Genomic DNA, 26,388 nt, shown 5'->3' on the forward strand with positions numbered 1-26,388 from the left:
TACAGAAATTGTAACAGTGGCTGGCTGTTGTGAGAGAGTAGGCAGGGGAATAGCTTGTTGGGTCAGTAGGTAAAACACAGTAATCCAAATCGGCTTGAGTTGCTTTAGTGTTATTTGTTTTACTAACTAACCATTAGTAAGTGATTTCTAAGCCTACAGCTTTTGATTATATTGTCAAGGACAATATTTCTGTTGAGCTTGCTACAAAGAGACTGATCAGAATTCATTACTTTTTGCCTCGATTTCTGTGGCGTACAAGGGTGGCACCAGATAATTTTGAACGCAGGTGCTGAGGGAGTGCTAGATCAATGAGAGGGGAGCTGGGCAATTAATTGTAAATATGACCAAAACAGGTTATTATTATTTGTATGACTATATAGGTGCATTTCAAGTGTTTGAGGAATGTTGGAGTATTATCGCGCTTACTGTATAAAATGAGGGCACCCGTGCAATCTTTTTTTTTTCTTCTTTCTGTGGAAAGAACTTAAAATACTCCATTTTTGGATGTGCTTTCAGCTGTCTCATGCAGTCTCTGTGAATGGAGTGTTTCACAACAATGAACTGGCTCACAGACATAAGAAATAAATCTATAGAAAGCTTTAAATGTCTACTATTAAATGAACCAATTAAAAAAATAAAAAATAAAAAATCTTCTCAAAGTATGTAGTCTATATTAAAGGTGCATTTCTCTATTAAAGGCACGTCCATTACTGTGGAGATGGAGAGTCAGCGTCTTTCTTTCTTTTTGGCTTATTATTGGGGCAAAGCTTAACAATTGTAGGTTCTACCCTTTGGCCTGGTCTTAGCGACTTGTACCTCAGTATAAGCCAATAGTCCATTATTTTGACTATTGGCTGATAGTGACTCAAATAGTTTGTTTTCTCAACATCAAGAAATTGTTCTCAATCAACAAGAGCAGTGCTTCTTGTATGTCCAGTTCATTTGCCATTTAATGAATCAACTTAAGGCCTCCTTTTCAGGTATTATCTAAGGGTGCATCATTGAAGGATATCTGTATATCAGCAGACTGGACCTCTTTACAAATTTTTATCAGATTTAATAATTTGGATTATCGACTTGACCCCTAGTTTGGTTCTTTCTGCTTAAACAGGTGTCAGTTCATATTTATCTGTCTGTCTGTAGTCATTTCATGATTTCATAAGCTAGCAGTCACACAGTGCCAGCCCTACCTAATAAGCGATATAAGCGGCTGCATAGGGCCCCGTGGCCACCAAGGGGCCCCATGTCGGGAGCTCAGAGAGCAATCACGGGAGTAAGGTGAGATGATGGTGTTGATGGCAACAGCAGAGCTGAGCTGGAGCATTCTCTGAAGCTGTACTTCCATAGGAATTACTAAAAAACCTTCGTGGACACGCACTGTAAGTGTCTGACAAATTGTGTAGAATGCAATGCGTGCTCAGTACCTCCGGTCCCGATCGCGAAATCGAAAGCGAAACTAAAAAGGACGTGTGCGCATTCAAACGCAATTTCAATTCCAGCAGTTTGAGTGCGGCTGCGGCTCAATGATGCATGCGAATTAGGCTGCATACAATATCTACGCTGTAATTAGTATGCACACTATAATAGGATGTGTAGTTATAACCATCTCTTATCTCTGTATTAGAGACCTGCACGGGACGGATTTATCAGTCCTGCTCCCGCAAGATTCTGTCCCGCACCCGCCCGCTCCTGCAGAAATATAGCCTAACTTATCTGGTCCGGCTCCCGCCCACACATTCACGTTTTGTCCTGCTCCTGCCCGCAAAAGCCCGCATAAAAGTAATCTATATAGATTTTTTCCAGTACATCGAATAAATTTACATAAAATGGTTCTGTAACATCTCCTAAGCTCCCAGAATAAACACTCCCGATAAAATATTTGAGTAGATTCTAACTTAATCACCTCTGATTGGCCATTGCGTTCCAGAAATCAACAGCTGAGTCTGTGATTGGCTACATTGCGCAACTCTTTAATTACGTGTTATAAATTTTTTTTTTTTTTTTTTTTTTTTTTTCTAAGGTTTTTTTTTTTTTTTTTTTTTTTTTTTTTTTTTTTTTTTTTTTTTTTGCTTTTGATGCAACAGATAAATAACAATTTATATTATTATCATATAAATATTATATTTATATGATCATTTCTATTTTGCGGGAGTCCCGTCAATCATTTTATTCTCCTGAATCCCGCTCACACACGAGTCTCTTCCCGCCCTCACTAGCCCATCAAGTGTTGTCCCGCACCGCACCCTGTTGCTTTGGGTCCCGCGGTACTCCCGCGGCAGTGCAGTTCTCTACTCTGTATCATAAAGATTTCTTTAAATAGTGAAAAAATCTTGTCTAGTCTCATTCTTGTGAACCCTATCTCGTGTCTCGTCTCAGATTTTTGCTTTCACTTTGGTGCTGCTTAAATATTTCAAAATGTGTTTACACTTATGTTTGATTATTTTTGCATTATAATCTGGCCTGTCATGCCAGCCCATTTATTATTATTATTATTATTATATTTCTATTTTCATAACCAGGTGCTTTTGTTTTAAGCATTAATCTCACTGAATTTTTATACATTTCTCTCAAGCAATTGTTAAACTCTTTAATATTACATTTTAAAAAGTTTTAAAAGTTTGCTTAAATGGGTTGTTGCATGACATGAAATTTTTTTCACTGTCACAAGATAAAAAACTTAAATAACTAATATTGCCATCATTTAAAATATTTTTGTCTTACATGGAACCATTGTCATAAAAACTTCTTTGTTATTACACTTAGATTATTATTTCTATTATTATTTTTAGCTAAATCTCAAAATTGTCATATGGTGTGTCTCAAGGATGTTCAGCTATTATAAATTTAAAGAAAAGCATACAATTGTTAATAAAAATACCTCAGGCATAATTTTACAAGTGTCTATTTTAGATTTTTTTTTTCATCCATATATTTCTAAAAGCATATCAAACTGATACATTATGACACTAAAATCTTTGTCCTCTGGTGTGACACCATATCCTGTTATTAAACTCTATGGACAATTTTAATAAGTTGAAGGACCAACGAATGTTGTTTTACAAAAAAGCATTTTTTACTGCATATTTGTCAACTACCCAAATATATTTTCCTATCTATATCCTGAAAGTCACATCATAGAAGGGTACAGTATAGTACCTAATGATGCAACATTGAGTGAACCTATGCAGGGGAACATCTTGGTAATACATTTCGTGGTAATGCATACTCCTTTGTTACTGCATATGACTTCCTTTGCAGAAATGCATAATGGAAATGATACATCCTTTTAAAGCACCAGTGATGCAGCAGCGTAGAGGCCATCGCTAGCAGCACCATCAGCCAATAAATTGATATAAGTTTTATACAGGCTAACTGGAGGTGTTCCCACAGTGCCAGCTATTGATGCAGTGTCTTCTTCCCTGTTCACGGAACTAGGGTTACATGTGTAAACAAGATGATTTAACAACTGGGAACCCAGTGTGCCTGTAGTTTTCTCTATTTCTATTTTATCAAGTGATAGAAAGTCTAAGGCCTTCTCAAGCCGTACGGCTGACTCATCTAATCTGCACCCTGTTATGCATCAAACTAATATTGCTGAGACAAAATGCAATGTCATTAAGTTAGCATTTTTAAACATTCGCTCATTAAAAAAAATAACTAATTTCTAATCAATGACAACCTAAACAAACCTGGATTTTATGTTTCTAAACAAAACATGGCTAGAAGACAGCTTCAGTGCTACAATCCTTAATGTAACAGACCCTCCTAACTTTACTTTCATGAGTGTCTGCAGAACTGTAGGAGAGGTGGAGGTGTAGCTGCTCTATTTAAAGGGATACTCCACCCCAAAATGAAAATTTTGTCATTAATCACTTACCCCCATGTCGTTCCAAACCCATAAAAGCTCTGTTCATCTTCGGAACACAATTTAAGATATTTTGGATGAAAACCAGGAGGCCGGTGACTGTCCCATAGACTGCCAAGTAAATAACAGTGTCAAGGTCCATAAAACGTATTAAAGTCGTCGTTAGAATACTCCATCTGCCATCAGACGTGCAATCTGGGTTATATGAAGCAACGGGAACACTTTTTGAAAGCGAAAAAAAAAAAATAATGACTATTCAACAATTCCTTTGTCAACAGTCTTCTCTGTCTCTCCATATCACCAAATCGAACAAAAATAATGATCTGTTCTCTTTCAAATCAAAGCTAAATACAGGTAGAAACAGCGCATCCTTGTGGCGTGGATGATACAGAAGAGCATACACAGCATACGGTGATATGGAGAGACACAGAGGAGACCATTGACAAAGGAATTGTTGAATAAAGTTGTTATTTTTTGTTTTCTTCGCTTACGTAAAAGTGCTCCCATCGCTTCGTATAACCCAGATTGCATTTCTAATGGCAGATGGAGTATTCTGATGATGACTTTCATACCTTTTATGGACCTTGACACTGTTATTTCACAAAAATGCTATTTTGACTGTTTTGCTATTGCAGGGGATTTTAATATTCACAAAGATAATGCAGAAAACAAAACTACAAAAGAAATTATAACTCTTTTAAACACTTCTGACCTGATTCAGCATGTGCATGGACCCACACACAAATGTGAACATACTCTAGATTTAATCATCAGTAGTGGTCTAAACATTTCATCCATTGTTATTAAGGACGTATCACTACCTGATCACTTCTGTATTTTCTTTTATATATTTATGTCTGCTACCACTGAATCTAGATCTTTCTTTGTCAGAAAGAGATGCATTAACGAAAACACTAGTGTGCTATTTATGGAGGCTATATCTCTAACTTCAAGCATTTCTGCATACTCTGTTGATCTTCTCCAAAAGTTAAGAATGTTATTGATGACATTGCACCTGTGAAAGTCAGCAATAAGAATGGCAGACAGAAATCAGCTTGGAGAAATTCAACAGCAGTACAGAGTATGAAAAGACAATGCAGAAAAGCTGAGCGGATGTGGCGGAAGAAGAAACTTGAAATTCACTATAGCATCTATAAAGACAACCTTCATGCTTTTAATGTGAAACTAGCCACAGCTAGTCAAACTTTCTTCTCAAACCTTGTAAACAGTAACTTAAACAACACTCACTCTTTTTTTGCTACTGTTGAGAGACTGACAAACCCCCCAAGTCGGATTGCCAGTGAATTGCTCTCCGACAGCAAATGCTATGAGTTTGCTTCCTTCTTTTCTGAGAAGATCAATAATATCAGGAAGATCAATAGTATCACATCCCCAAGTTATGCAGAGGTCAGACAGATTTGACTGAAATATCAAAAAGAAGATACTATGTCTGCTTTTGAAGAAATTGATAGCAAAATTTTGGAAGAAATAGTACATCACCTTAAATCATCAACCTGCTATCTTGACAAACTACCCACATATTTTTTCAAAAGGGTGCTTAACAGTTTGGAAGCAGATCTCTTGGAAGTGGTGAACGCCTCACTTCTTTCTGGGACTTTTTCAAACTCCCTGAGAAAACTGCAGTTGTTAAACCCCTTCTGAAAAACAGCAATCTTGATAACACCTTATTGAGCAACTATAGACCAATATCAAATCTTCCTTTTATAGGCAGGATTATTGAAAAGGTAGTCTTTAATCAGCTGAACAAATACTTAAACTCAAATGGATATTTTCAATTTGGTTTCCGACCGCATCACAGCACAGAGACTTGCTGTGCTCATTAAGATAATAAATGATATCCACTTAAATTCTGATTCTGGCAAATTATCAGTGCTGGTACTACTAGATCTCAGTGCTGCGTTTGGCACTGTCGATCATAACATACTACTAAAGAAACTGAGAAACTGGGTCGGGCTTTTTTGGGATGCTATTCAATTGGTTCAGGTCATACTTAGAAGGGAGAGGTTATTATGTGAGTATAGGAGAGCATAATCTAAGTGGACGTCCATGACATGCGGTGTCCCACAAGGCTCCATTATTGCACCGCTCTTGTTTAGCCTGTATATGCCCCCACTAAGTCAAATAATAAAGAACCAAATTGCCTATCACAGCTATGCTGATGATACCCAGATTTACCTAGCATTATCGCCAAATGACTACAGCCCCATTGATTCACTCTGCTAATTCATTGATGAAATTAACAGTTCGATGTGCCAGAACTTTCTTCAGTTAAGCAAGGAAAAAAACTGAAGTCATTGCATTTGGAAACAAAGATGAAGCTCTCAAGGTGTATGTATACCTTGACTCTAGGGGTCTAACACCTAAAAATCAAGTCAGGAATCTTGGTGTGATTCTGGTGACAGACCTTAGTTTCAGTAGTCATGTCAAAGCAGTAACTAAATCTGCATAGTATCATCTAAAAAACATTGCAAGAATCAGATGTTTTGTTTCCAGTCAAGACATGGAGAAACTTGTTCATGCCTTTATCACAGCAGTGGACTATTGTAATGGTCTTCTCATCGGCCTTCCCAAAAAGACCATTAGACAGCTGCAGCTCATCCAGAATGCTGCTGCCAGAATTCTGACTAGAACCAGAAAATCTGAGCATATCACACCAGTCCTCAGGTCCTTACACTGGCTTCCAGTTATATTTAGGATTGATTTTAAAGTACTTTTACTCGTTTATAAATCACTCAATGGCCTAGGACCTAAATACATAGCAGATATGTTAACTGAATATAAACCTTACAGACCACTTAGATTATTAGGATCGAGTCAGTTAGAAATACCAAGGGTTCACACAAAACAAGAGTCCGCTTTTAGTTATTATGCTGCCCGCAGTTGGAACCAGCTTCCAGAAGAGATCAGATGTGCTAAAACAATAGTTACATTTAAATGCAGACTCAAAACTCATTTGTTTAGCTGTGCGTTTATTGAATGAGCACTGTGCAATGTCGGAACTGATTGCACTATATTTTATGTATAATCATTTCGTATTCTTAACTGTTTTAAACCCATTTTAATTATATTCAAAGTTTTAAAATTCCTTGTATTGTTGTGATTATTTTTTATTATTATTTTCTTTTCTTTTATGTAAAGCATTTTGAATTACCATTGTGTATGAAATGTGCTATATAAATAAACTTGCCTTACCTTGCCCTGCCTTACAGGTACATGAGCACCTCTTCAGTTGTTGTTGCATCTCTGGTATTTTGTTGTTGCTGTTGTTCTGCCTCTTTAGTTTAATTTTCTACTTTGAAACAACGGCCCAGGACAGTGTTGCCACCTTGTGGAACAACTGATTACTGCAAAACAAATTCAATGCATTTATGCGACCTACACATGCTACAAAAATTGAGTGGCATGTTTCAGTTAGTGCATACTAATCTGATGACGAAATTTGTGTCACATGCACTGTATACTCTCCTTTGAGTACACGTAAAAAAGTGAAGTATACTTTGGTCTTTAAAATCCTTCAACAAATTATTGCCTAGCCTGGCACATATTAGGGCTTATATTAGCTCCAGTTGAGTTTTTTTTTAGAGGCACAGTACTTGACTTTGAGGCTACCAGAGTTGAAATCATTTTCTCACTCTTGCCTTGAAAATATGTAAATATGAATCTCTGAAAAATTATGTGCAAATTGTATCTAAATTTGTATCTTTCACAGCTAACATATAGCCATTGTAGCAATTAGTAGAACATTGGTGACAAATGGTAACAATAAAAAAAAGTATATATTAAGTAACTGCTATACTAATTACTCTTTTATTTATTTAATATTTTCATGTTTATTCGAATTGTATACATAATTGTTAGCAAGCTAAGTAAAGACCAAGTGTGTTTGTGAGAAGGAGTGGAGTGGGGGTACTGGGTGAGAGAACAGTGGTAATATATAAATATGAAGATTAAGTTTTTATTCGCGTGGAAATTTTACAAAAATTTTTTTTTGACTTTTGTATATTTGTTTGTTTCTTTTTTTATGCTGAGATAATTTTTCTGAACTCTTTTCCATTCAGATTTTTGACTGTGTTGTCATGGTTAGAAGCCCAGAAAAGATGACAGGTGTGTGGAAAGTTGAAGTCTGCAAAGATCAAAGAGGTTTCATCTGCAAAAGGAAAACAGGTCGGATCAATCATCAAATCAAATCATTGTAAAATTTGTATCTGAAATAATGTTAATACAATGATTTTAGTTAATTATATCACAAATGCACTGGTCACAGCTCGAGCAAATCTCTACAGTATAATGTTATGACTTGTATTAAAACACAAACCAGTTTATTGGTAAGCAGTAATTGTTAGACCAGGTCACTGTTCATTTATTTAGCGAATTTCACCTAATGTGTGTAACCTGTATTTAACCTATGTATTATAGACTCTCAGCTTGCTCATCCTGTGACAACAGCATTGCCACAACATTTCTTCAAACTGGCAAATGATTCATACAAGGTTCAGATGGAGAAAATGACCTGGGATGAAGCTAGGAGACAGTGTAAAGCAGATGATGCTGACCTTGCCAGTGTGCTTGATTCCATCAGCCAGGCTTACACCATCCTTAGAGTCAGCAAACTTAAGGAGCCTCTGTGGATCGGTCTCAATAGCAACCTGGTACAAAAATTAATTTAAAAAATTAAAATTCCCATATGCATAAAGTAAGAATTCAAAAAAAAAAAAAAGTTTACTACAGTGTCAAGCCAACATAATGTGCTCAAATGGGTAACAAAACATTTGCCATGTAACAAATGTTCCTGGATCAGTATCCATGTGGATCATGGAATAACACTATGATCAACCAGTGAGACTTTGAAGATTAGTGCTGGGGTTGGGTCTTTAACAACATTCTTATCTCGTATAATTTGCCTCTGATTTTAGGTATAGGTTATGGTTCGGATCAAAAATTAGGGTTAGAGTGAAGAGTTTGTTTGACAGGAATGTTGTTCAGGGACAAGAAAAGATGTTAAACATCTTCTACATGGCAAAATCATAGTCACTGCTAGAATGTTAAGACATGTTGGTAAGGTCAAGAATCTTAACAATGAAATTTGTTTGCTTTAGACAAGTGGTCGGTACCGCTGGGTGGACAACTGGCTTCTAAGCTACAGTAAATGGGCAACAGGAGAGCCCAAAAATAATTTAGCTTGTGTATATATTGACACGGATGGTGACTGGAAAACTACTGCATGCAGCAACAAGTATTATTCCCTGTGCAAGCAATCCACAGGTATTTCATTCAACATTCTGCAAGCAATAAACATGTAGATTATCTTACTATAGTAAATTTAATTTTGTATATTAATTTTATTAATATAATTGATAGATTAATATATTTGTAATATATTTAATTAATTTATTAATATAATTTAATTAATTGTTATAAAATTAAGCAGAAAATTCTCATTTCAGGCATAATCACATTAAAACAGACACTTTTAGAGTGGTGCTTATACTTTTTATAAGTTGAATTTCTAGTTCAAGACCAAGTTAATATTCTAACATCCTTCCATTGCCCCAAAGACATTGCTCCCACAGATCCACCTCAGATGCCAGGGAACTGTCCTGAGTCAAAGAAGCATAAAACCTGGATACCTTTTAGAGGACACTGTTATGCCTTCATGACCTCTAGGTCTGACAACTGGGCTCATGCCACAGTGGAATGCATGAGAATGGGTAGGCATTACTTACTTTGTACAAGAACTTAAGTGTACAAGAGTAAATGTATTTGTTTTAATTTGTCACACAATTCAAAAAAAAAAATTTGGGGTTATTTTATTTATGTGTGTATTATGTATGTATGTGTATGTATGTATTTATTTATTTAACCCAAATGCTGGATCCAGCCTGTTTGGGTCATTTTACTGGGTTATTGTTCAAATTTTTAAACAGGTGATAGGTTTTCCACAGTCTAAAAAATGTAATTCATTCATTCATTCACTCACTCAAATGCTGTTCCGCTTGTTGAGTCATTTTATTGGGTTATTTTAAATATGGTTTCTTTTGTTGGTTTTTTTTTTGTTTGTTTGTTTTTGTTTTTTTTCTCCTGTAACTCAGCTGCTGGGTCATTTTCACTGTCAGAACAAATGATGAACCCTCTCACACACCTACCCAGTGCTGGGTCAGTGTAACCCAATGTTGGGTAAACTGTGGTAAACTGGTTTAAACTGGATAAATTGTCAATAGTCCTTTTGTGTTCTGTTCCGAAAGAAAACGCCTCAAGGTTACGTATGTAACCCTAGTTTCCTGAGGGAACGAGATGCTGCGTCAAATGCTTTGGGAATTCCTTCAGCGTGTCCACACTCTGAATCGTGTTTGTAATCAGACCAATGGATGGACACGATGTCACAGAAGGGGTGATGTAGTGACCAGGAAGCTATAAAAGCACTTGTGCTGGATACAGCGGCAGGTTCTGGTATAGTGAAGAAAGCACTCACAGGAATGCCGGAAGTATGGCAGGAGTCACAGCGTCATATTTCCTTGGGGAACTAGGGTTACATACGTAACCTTGAGGCATTCCCCTTCAGGAACTCAAGCTGCGTCGATTGCTTTGGAAACGAGGATGCCTTAACTGGGTCAAGCTGGCGATCTCTACACCAAGAAGTGAAGAGTTTCCACTTCAGGGCATACAGTTTCCTCATTGAGGGAGCTCTGGATTGGAGGATGGTCTCAACAACCTTGGTTGAGAGAGCAGAAGCTATGAGTTGTGCCCCCTCAGGGTCCACATCCACAGCTTCCACAGCTCCAGGCGGGGGTGAAAGATTGTACCCTCCGCCTGTGAGAGGAGGTCCCTCCTGACGGGAATCTCGCATTGAGAGCTGTCGAGAAGGGAAATCAGGTCCGAGAACCATACACAGCCAGGCCAGAACGAGGCTACTAGAAGCATATGGACCCAGCCCCGTCTCTCCAAAACTTCTGGGAGCAGAGCACTCAGCGGAAAGGTGTACAGACGAAGCCTCGGCCACATCTGTAACATGGCATCCAGCCTCAGTGGAGCTGAATGAGTCAGAGAGAGCCAGAGGGGACAGTGCAATATCTCCTGAGTCGCAAACACCTGAGCATGGCCAAACATCTGACACACCACCAGAGAGCCCCAGAGACAGATCCCCTGTAAAGACCTTGTCTCAGACGACCACCGGGACAAGACCATAGGAAACAGATGATTCTTCTGCACAATCTGACTTTGCTGCAGACTGGAATTGAACTGCTGGTTTTGTCTGGTCAGAGGAGAACTGGCCCCCCGACTGAGCCTGGTTTCTCCCAAGGTTTTTTCTCCATTCTGTCACAGATGGAGTTTTGGTTCCTTGCCGCTGTCGCCACTGGCTTGCTTAGTTGGGGACACTTCATTTACAGCGATATCGTTGACTTGATTGCAAATTATTGCACATATACTATTTAAACTGAACTGAGCTGCATGATGACATCACTGAATTCAATGATGAACTGCCTTTAACTGTCATTTTGCGTTATTGACACTGTTTTCCTAATTAATGTTGTTCAGTTGCTTTGACGCAATCTATTTTGTTTAAAGTGCTATATAAATAAAGGTGACTTGACTTGACCACCTCTGCGTAGGGTCTCCAATCCCCGGGCCTCAGCTCCTGTCTCGACAGGTTGTCTGCACCCTGATTGATATGCCCAGGAATCTGAACTGCTCTTAGTGAAAGGAGATTCCCTAGGGGTCTCATGTACAGCAGGCCAAAAGGTATCACGTTGGATGCAGCTGCCATCGAACCCAGCAGTTTTTAAAACTGCTTGACAGTGAGTGACCAGCCCTCTTTGACTCTCGAGACTGCAGTGAAGATTTACTCGATCTAAGAAGGAGACAGCTGTGCCTGCATTGTAGTCAAATCGCACACCACGTCCAGATAAATGGTCCTCTGTGATGGAGAAAGTACACCTTTCTTTGCGTTTAGCCTTAACCCCAACTCTTTCATATGGGCGAGAACGACAACTTGATGTCGAAACACCATCTGCTCCGATTGAGCTAGAATCAACCAATCGTCGATATAATTTAGTAAGTGGATGCCCTGGAATCAGAGTGGAGCCAGAGCAGTATCCACCCACTTCGTGAAAGTTTGGGGTGAGAATGAAAGGCCAAAAGAAAGAACCCAATATTGGTAAGCTTCGCCCCCGAAAGCAAACCTCAGGAACTTCCTGGGTAGAGGAAGGATTGAGACATGGAAATTACACGTCTTTTAGATCTACCGTGACAAACCAGTTGTCGGACCTGATCTGAGACATGACCTGTTTGGTCGTAAGCATCTTGAACTTCAGTCGCCTAACTGAGCGGTTCAACTGTTGCAGATCTAAAATCGGGCACAACCCCCCTTCCTTCTACAGAACAATGAAATACTGGCTGTAGAACCCGGATTCTCTGTTGAGAGGAGGGGCCACCTCAATAGCCTCCTTCCTCAGAAGAGTGTTTACTTCTTGTTCTAACACCAGAGCCAGCTCGGGACCCACCACAGTGGAAACGATCCCATTGAAACGAGGTGGAGGAGAACCAAACTGAATTCTGTAAACTCTTTCTATAGTCTGCAGGACCCATCTTAAGATTTTTGGCAGAAGCTTCCATGCTGACAGAAAATCTACTAAGGCAATCAATCTCTCCAGGTCACTTTTTGAACCTCTCTGTACGAGGAGCAGGCACATGGCTGGGGCTGCTCCCGTCCAGCAGCCCCATGAACCAGAAAGCAGTGAGGCAAGAAGCACTGAAATGCTGCCGCTTGTTTACAAGCCTCCTGAAACCTGTTGATGATGGAATTGATGGCATCGCCGAACAGGCCAGAAGGCGCAAGCGGGGTGTTGAGGAGGAAGACTCTGTCTTTCTCTTTAATTGTCATCAGATTTAACTTCCTCACCCTCATCCAGCTCTTTCAGCATGTCTGCTTGGTATGCTTGCAAAACTGCCATAGTATGAAGGCAAGCACCATCCTGACCTGCTGCCTTGTACCCTTTGCCCGCCAGCGCTGATGTACTGCATAGCGGCTTGGTGGGCAGTGCCAGGGCTTTTAGAGATGATGCCACACAGGGAGACAGATAACCCATGAGTGTCTGTTCAACCCGGGGCATCGCTCCATTGCCACGCTCACTTAGTCCCCTAACGTTAGACTAAAGAGGTGGGCTGAATATGGTCTCAACCACAATCTCGACACCTCAGTGTTGAAAAATGCCCTGGCGTGGAGGGAAGACCTCAAAAAAACGCTCATCTAACTTGCTCTTTTAGGGTTCAGCCTGCTTCTCGGCAGGCCATTCAAGATTTAACTTGGCCACTGCGTGAGTTATCACCTCCACTGGCTTCTCGTACTGTGCAGACTTGGGTGGTACGTCTGCGCTCTCGCCATTGCGCTCCTTGGAGGATGACAGTTTCTTGGGGAACCCCATGACAGCAATCGCTGCGCTGCCTCAGCAGACGTGGGACCAAAGCCACGGGGAGCGATGGCAAGGGCACCCTCCTTAAAGAGGCACTCACAGTGCGGACAGTCAGCCCCCTCAAGACCTGACTCGGTATGCTTCGCTCATAGACAAACAACACAAAGGCTGTGTGTATCCCCACCCGTGATGCAGCAAGGGCAGGGAGGAACACACAGCCTAAAATGTTGCTTGCCTTTATCACCCCCTTTATCTGTCTTGTGCTTAGACTTTGGCATAGCTTTCTCATTTGAAACAGTGACAGACAACAATAAATAAGACATGCACACACAGAGCACTTCGCTGAATGACAGAAGCTGCCGCTGTCTCCACTGCATCGTGTCCATCCATTGGTCCTATTACACACACGATTCAGAGTGTTGTCACACTGAAGGCATTTCCAAAGCGTTCGACGCAGCTCGAATTCCTGAAGGGGAAATTGACTGACAGGAAACTTCCTGAATTAAATTAAGGTTTGTATTAAATTGTATTCAAGTCAAATTATTAGTAAAACATCTGTAGTCTCCATTTTTTTTAATGTTTATCACAGCTAACCTCGCTTAGAATGCTAGCCTTCTACAAATGCAGCATCCAGCGGATCTACACTCAAAGCAAACGACACGCCGGCACCAACGTGTGGATGTTTCATTGTTTCACCTCCCGCCAATGAATGTGCGACCAGGGCCTCAACATGAAGGGACTTTGCTGTTACATTCAACAAAGTTGGTGTGCACTCCACTGATTACAATGGGAGTGTTACAGATCCATTGCGCTAGCAACGCATTATCAAGCTATGTATTTGATGGGTTGAAACTTAAATGTCTGTCAGATAAGATGGCATGAGGTGAAGCTGTTTTTGATGTAACTTTTCTAACATGAATGTAAGATAAGTCATGAATATAAGTCATTGAACTGGAACAGCCTACTGATAGTGGTTTTCTTCCCACAGATTGTCTGCTCTTGCTGTTCTTATCACGCCCCTAAAACCTTTACTCAATGTTTTTGAGTATTTTATGATTGTTAAAGATTGACTTGACATAGAATAATATATATATATATATATATATATATATATATATATATATATATATATAGAGAGAGAGAGAGAGAGAGAGAGAGAGAGAGAGAGTATAGTGTATAGCCTACTGTGCATTTTTATTATTTAAAATGAAAAAACTTTAATTGTTTGACTGACCCAGCACTGTAAAAAAAAAAAAAAAAAAGGAAAGGAAAAAATATTACCCGGCACCCCCGCAAATCGGTTAATGTATAAAACCCAGCATGTGTTCTGTTCAATATTTACCCAGTGCCAGGTTTCCAAATAACCCTGAAATTGTTGTTTTTATCCAAGCATTTTTTTTTTGAGTGTAGTATTGCATCTATATAGGGATACTATTATTGAAAGTATGACTTTCTGTGAGAGTATGACTTTTTTTTCTTGGCCATCACAGTGAGAAAATGATTTGAAAAATGTTCAAGCTCCAAATGTGACAAACACAACATTTGATTGCCCACTTTTATTGGACCACTTTTTGTTTGCTTTTTGGTGACTGAAAAAAAATTCTACTACTACTGATCTCTAATTTCAGGAGCATCACTGGTGAGTATCGAAGACCCAACAGAATCCATGTTTATTAATCGAAATATTGAGATCATGCAGGATGGAATAAAATCATTCTGGATTGGCATGCACCGCAGTCATATGGGTTAGAAATATATTTCATCCAAACAAACAATACTCAAAATGATCTCAGAAGCATCATCTGATGTGTGTGTATTTGTGTGTTACAGGAGAATGGATGTGGATTGATAATTTGGTTGTAGATTACACAAACTGGAAACCCCAGATGCCCAGTGATTTTGGTAGCTGTGTGGAAGTCCAGTCAAACACTGGTATGTGGAGTACCACAAACTGCAATTCTTACAAGCCTTACATTTGCAAGACTGCAAAAGGTAAGTTGTCTGAACAAATATACAAATGCAATTCTTTTTTTTTTAACATTCAGTTTAATATTAGAGATTACCTTTCATAAACATGTACAAAATGTCTTTATATTTCAGTTATACCACCAACAGGGAAACCATCAATACCACGTATGTAATACATACATTCAAGTACTGCGAGTTAATTGTAATTAATTATAATTAGGGCTGTCAAAGTTTACAAATGAATGCTTTTTATTATTGTTATTATATATATATATATATATATATATATATATATATATATATATATATATATATATATATATATATATATATCACACATTTGCCTATTAAATTATTATTATTTTTTATTTTTTTAATTCCAGTTAATTCTGTTTGATAGCACCAACACAAGTGTCCATATTCAACACACACACCCTGTAGATGAGTTTTTTGGGGGCTATCACACTGGTCACGAGTGCGATTGTGCCCAGCATTCCCTGCAATCTTTGTCTACTGATCTATTTATTAGGGATGTCTATTTAACATGTTAATCTAATTAAATTCTTTAATGCAATTAATGCTCCTGACCCACCCAGTCGGGTGAATCAATGATTCAATGGCCCATTAATAAAGAAAACTGTTTTGTTCAGTCAGCCGTTTGAACATATGGAATGAATTAATAAAATAAATAAATAAAAAATCTAAAGTCACTTCTTGTAAAATCATCCCAGGTTACATATGTAACCATAGTTTCCTGAGAAGGGACGAGACACTGCGTCCTCTAGCGGTCACAATGGGGAATGCCTGTGGTGTAACCGTTGTCTGAAGCATACATATAAACCACAACAATAACATTGACCGGCAACAGCCTATGACGTCATTACCGGCGTGACCACAGTATAAAAGGGCTAACTTCGAACTGCATCCTCTAGCGGTCACTACGGGGAACAATAAACCCATGCAGCCATGCTGATGCTGAGGGGAGTGCAAGCCAAGTACCAAGGCGAGCACTAAGTACCAACTCAAACATAACCAAGGGAGTAGCCAAATAATTGCCAAAGGCCTGAGTTGTATGCCACAATGAACTTACCTGTTAGGGGCTGAGCTTGAGAAAGCCTGAATCCCAGGAAGTGCTTAAAGGCTTGGAATCAGATAGGCAATGAGATTCATTTAAGTGGATATGTTCGAGTATCAAGGTTGCGAGTAACGAGCTGCTAGAGGATCTACAAAATACTCCAGGAGTTTAGTAGCAAACACCCTGTCTAAAGAGTTATCATCAAGGATGCATGAGCCGAGTGGGGCACAAAAAACTGAGCATGCACATTTACCATGAACATGGATTTTAGAGAAGTGCACAAAGACCTAGCGTGCGCACTTACCATAAATATGGATTTTAGAAGTACCGTTACTAAAGGTCACCTGAGACCAGGACAGCCCTAGGGACTTGGTGTGACTGAAACATGCTTAAGAGTAGCAGAGCACTCCATACGGCTTCAAGTCACAGAACCAGACCACTAGATCATCATGTCTATGGATGGGAGCATAAGCATATGATTGGGGAGCACTGTGCACACAGGCGACCCTTTAGCAAGAGGAGCACACTAAGCTCAACCAAGAGAGCAGCCTATTTGGGAGGCAGACAGGGCCTAACAACCTAGTATGGCTAACGGAGCATGTTCACAGGTGAACCTCTTGGAAGAGGGGAGTGCTATCCAGCTCAACCGAGAAGGTATCTTCAGAATACAAAAGCAGAGTGGGGCCTGGGGCTCCTATCTCAGGAACGAAAAGGTCAGTTGCACCTAAACAAGGGGAAGAGCATCAGCAAGGAGAAGCCCCTCTCTTTCCAATGTCAGCCAGGTCATTCATCAACCTCAAATATGGCTTATTATCTGAAATATGTAAGTATTAGCAACTTTACATGGCTGCTCAATCAACTCCATCCATAAAGTACAGAAGAGTCAGGATTCGCCTTAGTCTTTGTCATTTTAATAAGATGCCATTGAGGTGTACATTATGAATTAGGAGTAAAACTGTAAAAAAAAAATAAAAAATAAAAGTGAACAAACAATAATCAGAATAATTATACAACAACCAAAGAATATGCATATAAGCAGCTCTGACTTATAACTGAAAAAAGGCTCAAATGTTATCGATGTACTCATTTTACTTAATGAGATTACCAGATAACCAAACATAGCGGCAAATACAAATATTAACTGGAATAGAGGAATTGTCTTATCAAAGTAGAATAAAATCAACACATTGTTAGCTAGGCTAACAGCTAGAGCAGGGTTCCTCAAATCTTGCCCTGGAGGGCCAATGCACTGCAGAGTTTAGCTCCAACCCTGATCAAACTCGCCTACCTGTAATTTTCCTATGATCCTGAAGACATTGATTAGCATGCTCAGGTGTGTTTGATTAGGGTTAGACCTAAACTCTGCAGGAAAGTGGATCTTGTGGGCCAGATTTGAGGATCCCTGAGTTAGAGGCTATTACTAAAATTACATCAAATCAAAGCTTCAAAGAATTTATCACAAATATGTGCAAAAATATATAATCAAGTATTATGTAAAGAATAATTAACTTACAGTTGATGCTTTTACAAACACAAAACAAATGATGGCATCCAAAGATCGGGCAGAAACTGACCGTAAGGGAAATGTGCTTTACTCTGAACTCACTTTGCATAGAACTGCCACTAGGTGGCGCCAAACCTATTCAAGTGACAAACTTGGAGCAGCACACTATTGTTAACTTAGAAAAATGTGCGCTATTGAAGTTTCTGTATGGAGTGTGAAAGCTGAGCAGCAGCGCTCACTGCATGACAGATGGAGGCGCCGGTGCGCTCTCTTGCTCTTAAAATACTGTCATTTTTGGTCATACAGATAAGAGTAATTAGACTGTTTATTTGTGTGCACTCACAACAACAACAGAACGTTGAGATTTTGTAAAATAATGAAAGCAAACAAGAGGCACTTTCTGCCGTCTCTGTGAACTTGAGTGTGAAACTCTGAAACTCTGTGTATACTTGCTTTACAGACATGAAAAACATATATATAGAGAGAGTGAAATGTCTACTTTCAAATTAACCAAATTCAAATGGAAAACAAATATTCTCAGATTATGTTATTATTATGAAACATGCATACAGGTACATCCACCACTGCGGAGATGATGAGTCTGTGCCACCAAATTCATCTCTTAAGCTGAAAACAAAGAAAGCACTAGTGTATCAATACATTATTAAAACGTTAATGCAGCCACCTTACTGTTTTTCCTGGACAAATTCATAATGATTACATCTGCCGCTGTGCTGTGGCAAGCTTTATGCATGTGCTTGAGCACTTATTAGGCTGTGTAGGCAATTAAAGGCTCATTATAATGATTTTAATGGTTAAGTAATAAATGTGCGATTAGTCGACTAATGCTTAAAATGAATGACTACTAGTCGACCAGAAAAATATTTAGTGGAGGGCAGATGCCATTCAGATGAGATGTAATTTGAAGGGGTCTGTATGGCAAGGAGGGAGCCTTAAAAGAAGATGTCTCGCCCATAAAGTTCAAGCAAGCTAGCGTCTCTTCAGTAGGGGGCATATTTTCATATCCGCTCTCACGCACCCCTTCGATGTTCGCATAACTAGTTTGCTGAAATCTATCAATGCGTGAAGAGAAAGGATTTTTCCAAGTCATGAAGAAAAGGAAGGCTCAACTAAACTGGAGGGTTATTATCAGAAAGATAATGCTCGTTGAGACAACCACGAGGTGTCACCTTCCTGGCCCGCTTCAGCGGCAATTCAAGTCTCGCGGTGGCATGTTCCATAACCACAAGCAGCTCTGTGTATGCAGGGCAGGAGGATTGGGAGGACTCAGTCTCAGTTTCCTTATCCTCATCCAACATTTCCTGCTCTTCCAGGCTGGGATGACGTCACAGAAATGGCATCATCATCCAGCAGCTCACTCTTATCCATGACTGACGAGCGAGAAAGGGAAAGACCCTTTTTCAACTCATCAGCCAGGTACACGTGAGAAACACCTTACTAGTGCTCCATGGTTGAAAGAACCACGTTCTTAACGGTAAGCAGCTTCAAACAAAACAGTCCCTTTGAAGATGAAGAAGAGGATGACGTGTTCTCTTTGCACCCTTTTATACTGTGGTCGCGCCGGTAGTGGTGTCATAGGCTGTCACCAGCCAATTTTATTGTCATGGTTTTATGTATGTTTCAGACACCGGTCATGCCGAAGGCATTCCCCGTAGCGACCGCTAGAGGACACAGTTCGATGTTCCCTCGGAAAGGAACTATTTGAAACATTTCTTATTTAACACCATTATGGCTTTAAATTATCCTTTGGGGGTACTGTCTTTGCCATATTTAATTAAAACTGACGTGAAATCTTGCTAAAAAAAGATATGATTTATGTTAAACCTGCAAAAAATCATATTTCTTGCACTCATTGAAAACCCCTGAGACAGGCTCCGCTTGCTTTCATTCACGTGATTTGTCGAGATGAGAGGTGACTCCACCTGCTAGTGTGATTTATATAGTGTCATTTCTAATCACCCAGACACTGACGCTTTGACTCTGAGTACCAGCAACATGTCAGATGTGCCAGTATGCATAAAAAAAGTGCAGATACTATAAAGACTAAAATATAGAAGTGCTCACTTCAAGCACTGAAAATAATTATGTGTCTGATTGGTCCAGCATTTCCATCTCCTAGGCCAGTGTTTCCCAACCACTGTGCCGCGGCACCCTAGTGTGCTGTGACAGGTTGTTGGGTGTGCCGTGGAAAATTATCAAAAACTTCCTTATCTCTATTATATTTAGTTATTATTATTTTAAAGGGGTCATCGGATGCAAAATTCACTTTTATGTGTTGTTTGAACATAAATGTGTGTTGGCAGTGTGTGTACACATCCACCGCTTAATGATAAAAATTCACCTAGTGCTTTTTTTAAAATCCCATTAATAATGATAACTTTCTCAAATCAAGCTGTTCTGAGATTCTTGGCAGAGTGACATAGTTCTGCAGAGGCCCCTCCCACGACTATTGATTGACACTGGCGTTTAAGCGTAGACCCGGCCTGAGTGGGCTTGAAACGGTCCGCTATTGTTTTGACACCGGAGCAGGGGTAGACAAGATTCTCTCCTAAGCGATTGAGGTGTTTTGTTGTTGGATGTAATAATGAACATAGCAGTTGTCATTTACTCCGAACATCTGAGCTGCTGAAGACGCAGATAATTATGTTTGCTTTTGAAGGGAATGCACCCCTGATCTACCTAAATGTGTCTGTTCGCGTGAATTATTCATGATCCAGCTTCACCTACAGAAGAAATGAGTATAGGGTTTTTTATGAATCTTTACAAATCACCTTTCCTAATAATGTGCTAGATAGCAAGTTCTGCGGCTAAAGTTTACAGTCTCATGAGAACATCTCGTCACCCCACAAAGAGAGGGGTGAGCAGAGCTCATTAGCATTTAAAGGGACATGCACTGAAACATTTTGCTGTGAACAGAGCTGTTTTTGACAAGGTAAAAGGGGTGTTGTTTTACACTACCATTGAGAATTTTTAACCAAAGTATGCTATAGACTTTGCATTAAGACCCTAAAGAATCATATCAACTTGTGGAAAATGGGCATCCGATGACCCCTTTAAATCTATGCTATTGGTCATCATGTCGGTTTGTGGGTTTTAAAAATATTTAACCAATGAAAAGCATTCAAGAGAGCTTGTGACTAAACCTCGTTACGCCATTGAATCCTCATTGTCAGTCACCCCGCCACCATTCAGAATGAATTGCCGCGCAGTTTGAAGACAGACGCCTACTTCTTTGCAATGTAAGGATATATAAAGAACTGATGTTTAAACAAGTACAATGTTTCCTTTACTCAAGAAACACTGTCTATAAAGACTAATGTTTTTGTGTTTAAAGAGCAGAGAGGAGTCTTAGCATTTGCTGTCTAATTGTAGCTAATACACTTTTGCACATTTTAAATATACTGTGCATAGCTGTTCATCTTTTATATCATGACATTTTGGCCAAATGTATTAAACAACAAGAGAAACTGAGTGCCCAAATAGGTACAATAAACATGCAAACTGATGAAAATGTAATGCAATTAATTTACTGCCTCAGATGTGGCCGTTCTAATGATGGACAAACCTTGTTAACTCCATTTGAGTATGATTTTCAGAAAATGTTAAGCACAAGTGTCTGATCATATATAAAGCCAAAATATCAAATCTGATGACGCCATGTTTAATTATTGAAAAAAAAAAAAAACTTTTTTATTATTTATTAATTTTTTTTTTTTTTTTTTTTTTTTTTTATGCTTAGAGGTGTGCCGTGGGATTTTTTACATATTAAAACTGTGCTGCGGGAAAAAAAAAAAAATGTTGGGAAACTTCATCTATGGCTAGATGAAGTTTGAGGTGGGCAACGACAAGGTCGGAGACATGGCTTTGTGGCAAAATTTGGAAAACAAGACTGTTGAAAAGAAAAGAAAAAAGAAGAATGTGATTAGACTAGATGGCTTATCTTTTCATGATTGTAGATAACTGCTTCATCACAACTGCTGGTAAATTTCAAGTATCCATTTACACCTTGATTAGCTGGTTCAAGTATATTTGATTAGTTGGAGCTGAACCCTGCAGGGCGATAGCTCTTCAGGAGCAGGGTTTAAAACCCCTGAGTTAGAACAAATTAAGCAGGCCCATACCTTACTCATTGTATGCACTGGTTACTCCCTGGATGAGTTTGGATGGAGTCGTTTTCATATTTGCATGAATCACGGCACAGTTGTATTGTGACAAAACTCAGAGCACCTCTTACACACAGTACCTAGCAGCCCACATGACAGCTTTTATATTTTCACCAATTTTTCATATGAACCATGCTCTGTGTCAAACTAAACTGTCAGTTTAAAAACTTGATGAGCATACATTATTATACCTGAAATAGAAATCTTTTAAATAAGGTTGTGGGCTTCCACACACACACACACACAGAGAGAGAGAGAGAGAGAGAGAGACAGGCAGACAGACATTTATATCAGAGTATCTCCTTACAGGAGAAGATTTTCTTTGACAAGGGGTGTGGCCTCAAAATTCTTATCACTCTTGACAGCCCTAAATATAAAATAGCCATACATATATCTCTAAATTCATATTCTAGACATATTTTAATGTTGCTACTAATTTCTATTTTTGCATTCCAGTCACTGTGGTGGAAGAGGCCCCTCATGGCTCTGCTGGTATCGCTGTAGGGGTTGTCTTGGTCATCATTGCTATGGCAGGGCTTGCAACATTTTTGTTTTTTAAGAAAATCCCCAGGCCTGTGATTGGAGAATGTACGTTTGACAACAGACTCTACATAAATTCTGACCTGATACGGTCTCCTGCCACAATTGATACAAAGGGACTTGTTGCAAATATTGAACAGAATGAGCATGCCTAACACAAACATACACACTTTCACATACAGATACACACTGACATGCATACTCACCCCGTACTATGACAGTAGAGGAAGTGACCCCATTAAAGCCCATCCAAAAGTAAATTTTAATCTTGAGTTTTAAACTACAGTACTTTATAAATCTAAGGGGGGGAAAAATACATGTGTATAATTTAAGCCCACCTGTGTTCCAGATGAGCCCACTGTGTGTTTATATGTGAATGCTCTTTATTTTATAGAAACATTTTTGACCTGTCATTCCAACTAATTAAAGAACTTATGATAGAAGACAAACATGGATTACAGTTTTAGATACAGTTAAAGAAGTCTGTACAGTCTAACATGTTTTGTATATGGATGTTTCCTCTATATCATAGTTCCTGTAACCAATTCTTGCTTTATAAACATCTGCGATCTTTCGTTTCTCTCTCCTTTCTTTGAATAAACATGTATCAGGACACTCTACATCTCTCTCTCTCTCTCTCTCTCTCTCTCTCTAGGGGTAAACGTAGCTATTAAGCTTACAAAAATCTACATGAGTGCACAAGATATCGGTTTCAGTACATGAACTACTAATCTCTCAATCTCTTAATATATATATATATATATATATATATATATATATATATATATATATATATATATATATATATATATATCAATCATTTCAAATAAGATACATCATTAAATGCAAAAGGTCTGGCTGTACTTAATGGCTATTTTTTTGTACCCTTTAAGCACATCCTTTTAATATATAAATATATATATATATATTTTTTTTTTTTTTTTTTCCTTCTTTGTACAGATGACATGCCTTTTTCATCTTTGGGCATTAACTATAGTTATGTCTAGATTTTGTCATCTTAAAGTTAGGGTTAGGAAGAGCTTAAAGGGAGCACAATGAGCGTAATTGGAGTAGCAACAATTTTTTAATTGCTAAATATTAGATGAAATTTAAAGGACAAGAGTTAGCAAAATAAATATTATAGGTCATGTATTAAGTTTTTACATAATGTAATATGAACAATTTATTGACAATATCTATGAAATTATACTTTTTCTCATTGATGTCACAATGAAGCTGAGTGATTTTAGTAGTACACCCTTTAAGCTCACTTTACAATAATATGAAGTCTTCAATAATTACAGCAGTGTAAAACCACAGACCATCAATACATTTTAAATGTTTAATATTATGGATTTAAACGTACTAGCCAGTAATGCCTGTAAAGTAATATATTATTGTAGCACACAATTTTATACAGCTAGTCAGCTAACTATGCTCTGTAGCATTTGTGTTATGTTGCTTAAACCATCTTTTGGGTCTAACTGTAATTATTTCCTACATCCAAGTTCCAGGTTATGATGTGCAAATGTCTAAACATTAATATCTTTATTTTGCAACTCACAAAATGAAGGCTTAAACATCTAAAAAAAAAAAAAGCACATTTAAGTGCCAAACACTCTAAAAAAATCTTCCAGACAGTCAAGTCAAGTCAAGTCATCTTTATTTATATAGCGCTTTAAAGAAAAAAGATTGCGTCAAAGCAACTGAACAACATTAATTAGGAAAACAGTGTGTCAATAATGCAAAATGACAGTTAAAGGCAGTTCATCATTGAATTCAGTGATGTCATCATGCAGCTCAGTTCAGTTTAAAATGGTATCTGTGCAATCATTTACAATCAAGTCAACGATATCGCTGTAAATGAAGTGTCCCCAACTAAGCAAGCCAGAGGCGACAGCGGCAAGGAACCAAAACTCCATCAGTGGGAGAATGGAGAAAAAAAACCTTGGGAGAAACCAGGCTCAGTTAGGGGGCCAGTTCTCCTCTGACCAGACGAAACCAGCAGTTCAATTCCAGGCTGCAGCAAAGTCAGGTTGTGCAGAAGAATCATCTGTTTCCTGTGGTCTTGTCCCGCTGGTCGTCTGAGACAAGGTCTTTACAGGGGATCTGTCTCTGGGGCTCTAGTCCTTGTCTTTCAGGGCTGTAGAGGTCCTTTCTAGGTGCTAATCCACCATCTGGGCTAGATACATACTGGATCCGGGTGACTGCAGTGACCATCTGACTTGGATACAGACTGGATCTGGTGGCTACGGTGACCTTGGAATAAGAGAGAAACAGACTAATATGAGCGTAGATGCCATTCTTCTAACGATGTAGCAAGTACATCGGGTGTTATGGTAAGTGTTCCCAGTTCCGGTTTACCTAATTAATGCAGCCTAAAAATCCTTTAACAAATTTGGATATTAGAAGTGTATTAGTGTGTTATGTGTAAGCCAGGTTAAAGAGATGGGTCTTTAATCAAGATTTAAACTGCAAGAGTGTGTCTGCCTCCCGAACAATGTTAGGTAGGTTATTCCAGAGTTTGGGCGCTAAACAGGAGAAGGATCTGCCGCCCGCAGTTGACTTTGATAATCTAGGTATTATCAAATTGCCAGAGTTTTGAGAACGGAGCAGACATGGAGGACTATAATGTAACAAGAGCTCGTTCAAATACTGAGGTGCTTAACCATTCAGGGCTTTATAAGTAATACGCAAAAAATTAAAATCTATACGATGTTTGATAGGGAGCCAGTGCAGTGTTGACAGGACCGGGCTAATATGGTTATACTTCCTGGTTCTAGTAAGAACTCTAGCTGCTGCATTTTGGACTAACTGTAGTTTGTTTACTAAGCGTGCAGAACAACCACCCAATAGAGCATTACAATAGTCTAACTTTGAGGTCATAAACGCATGGATTAACATTTCTGCATTTGACATTGAGAGCATAGGCCGTAATAGAGAAATATTTTTGAGATGGAAAAATGCAGTTTTACAAATGCTAGAAACGTGGCTTTCTAAGGAAAGGTTGCTATCAAATAGCACACCTAGGTTCCTAACTGATGACAAAGAATTGACAGAGCAGCCATCAAGGCTTAGACAGTGTTCTAGGTCATTACATGCAGAGCTTTTAGGCCCTATAATTAACACCTCTGTTTTTTTTTCAGAATTTAGCAGTAAGAAATTACTCATCATCCAGTTTTTTATATATCGACTATGCATTCCGTTAGTTTTTCAAATTGGTATGTTTCGCCAGGCCGCGATGAAATATAGAGCTGAGTATCATCAGCATAACAGTGAAAGCTAACACCGTGTTTCCTGATGATATCTCCCAAGGGTAACATGTAAAGCGTGAAGAGTAACGGCCCTAGTACTGAGCCTTGCGGTACTCCATACTGCACTTGTGAACAATATGATACCTCTTCATTCACTGCTACGAATTGATGGCGGTCATATAAGTACGATTTAAACCATGCTAATGCACTTCAATTAATGCCAACAAATTGTTCTAGTCTATGCAAAAGAATAGTGTGGTCAATAGTGTCGAACGCAGCACTAAAATCCAATAGCACTAATAGAGAGATACAACCACGATCAGATGATAAGAGCAGGTCATTTGTAACTCTAAGGAGAGCAGTCTCAGTACTATGATACAGTCTAAATCCTGACTGGAAATCCTCACAGATGCCATTTTTCTCTAAGAAGGAATATAATTGTGAGGATACTACCTTTTCTAGTATCTTTGAAAGAAAAGGGAGATTCGAGATCGGTCTATAATTAACTAGTTCTTTGGGGTCAAGTTGTCTTCAATATATAATAATTTTATCATTATATCAAATCTATGA

The 26,388-nt window shown here is 38.7% G+C and overlaps 1 protein-coding gene across 1 annotated transcript in view; it reads left to right on the forward strand.

The window, feature by feature from the left end:
• The window catches only part of mrc1a (mannose receptor, C type 1a), a 225,771-nt gene extending 202,587 nt beyond the window's left edge, over window positions 1–23,184 (forward strand). The window contains exons 23-30 of the mRNA XM_042728415.1: window positions 7,945–8,050; window positions 8,303–8,535; window positions 8,983–9,148; window positions 9,442–9,594; window positions 14,922–15,038; window positions 15,124–15,285; window positions 15,394–15,426; window positions 22,481–23,184. Of these exons, the coding sequence (XP_042584349.1) occupies window positions 7,945–8,050; window positions 8,303–8,535; window positions 8,983–9,148; window positions 9,442–9,594; window positions 14,922–15,038; window positions 15,124–15,285; window positions 15,394–15,426; window positions 22,481–22,719 (1,209 nt within the window). The 3' untranslated portion in view covers window positions 22,720–23,184. The remainder of the gene's footprint in view (window positions 1–7,944; window positions 8,051–8,302; window positions 8,536–8,982; window positions 9,149–9,441; window positions 9,595–14,921; window positions 15,039–15,123; window positions 15,286–15,393; window positions 15,427–22,480) is intronic.
• The last annotated feature ends 3,204 nt before the right edge of the window (window positions 23,185–26,388 follow it).

This window comes from Cyprinus carpio, chromosome B7, assembly GCF_018340385.1.
Source record: "Cyprinus carpio isolate SPL01 chromosome B7, ASM1834038v1, whole genome shotgun sequence".
NCBI lineage: Eukaryota > Metazoa > Chordata > Actinopteri > Cypriniformes > Cyprinidae > Cyprinus > Cyprinus carpio.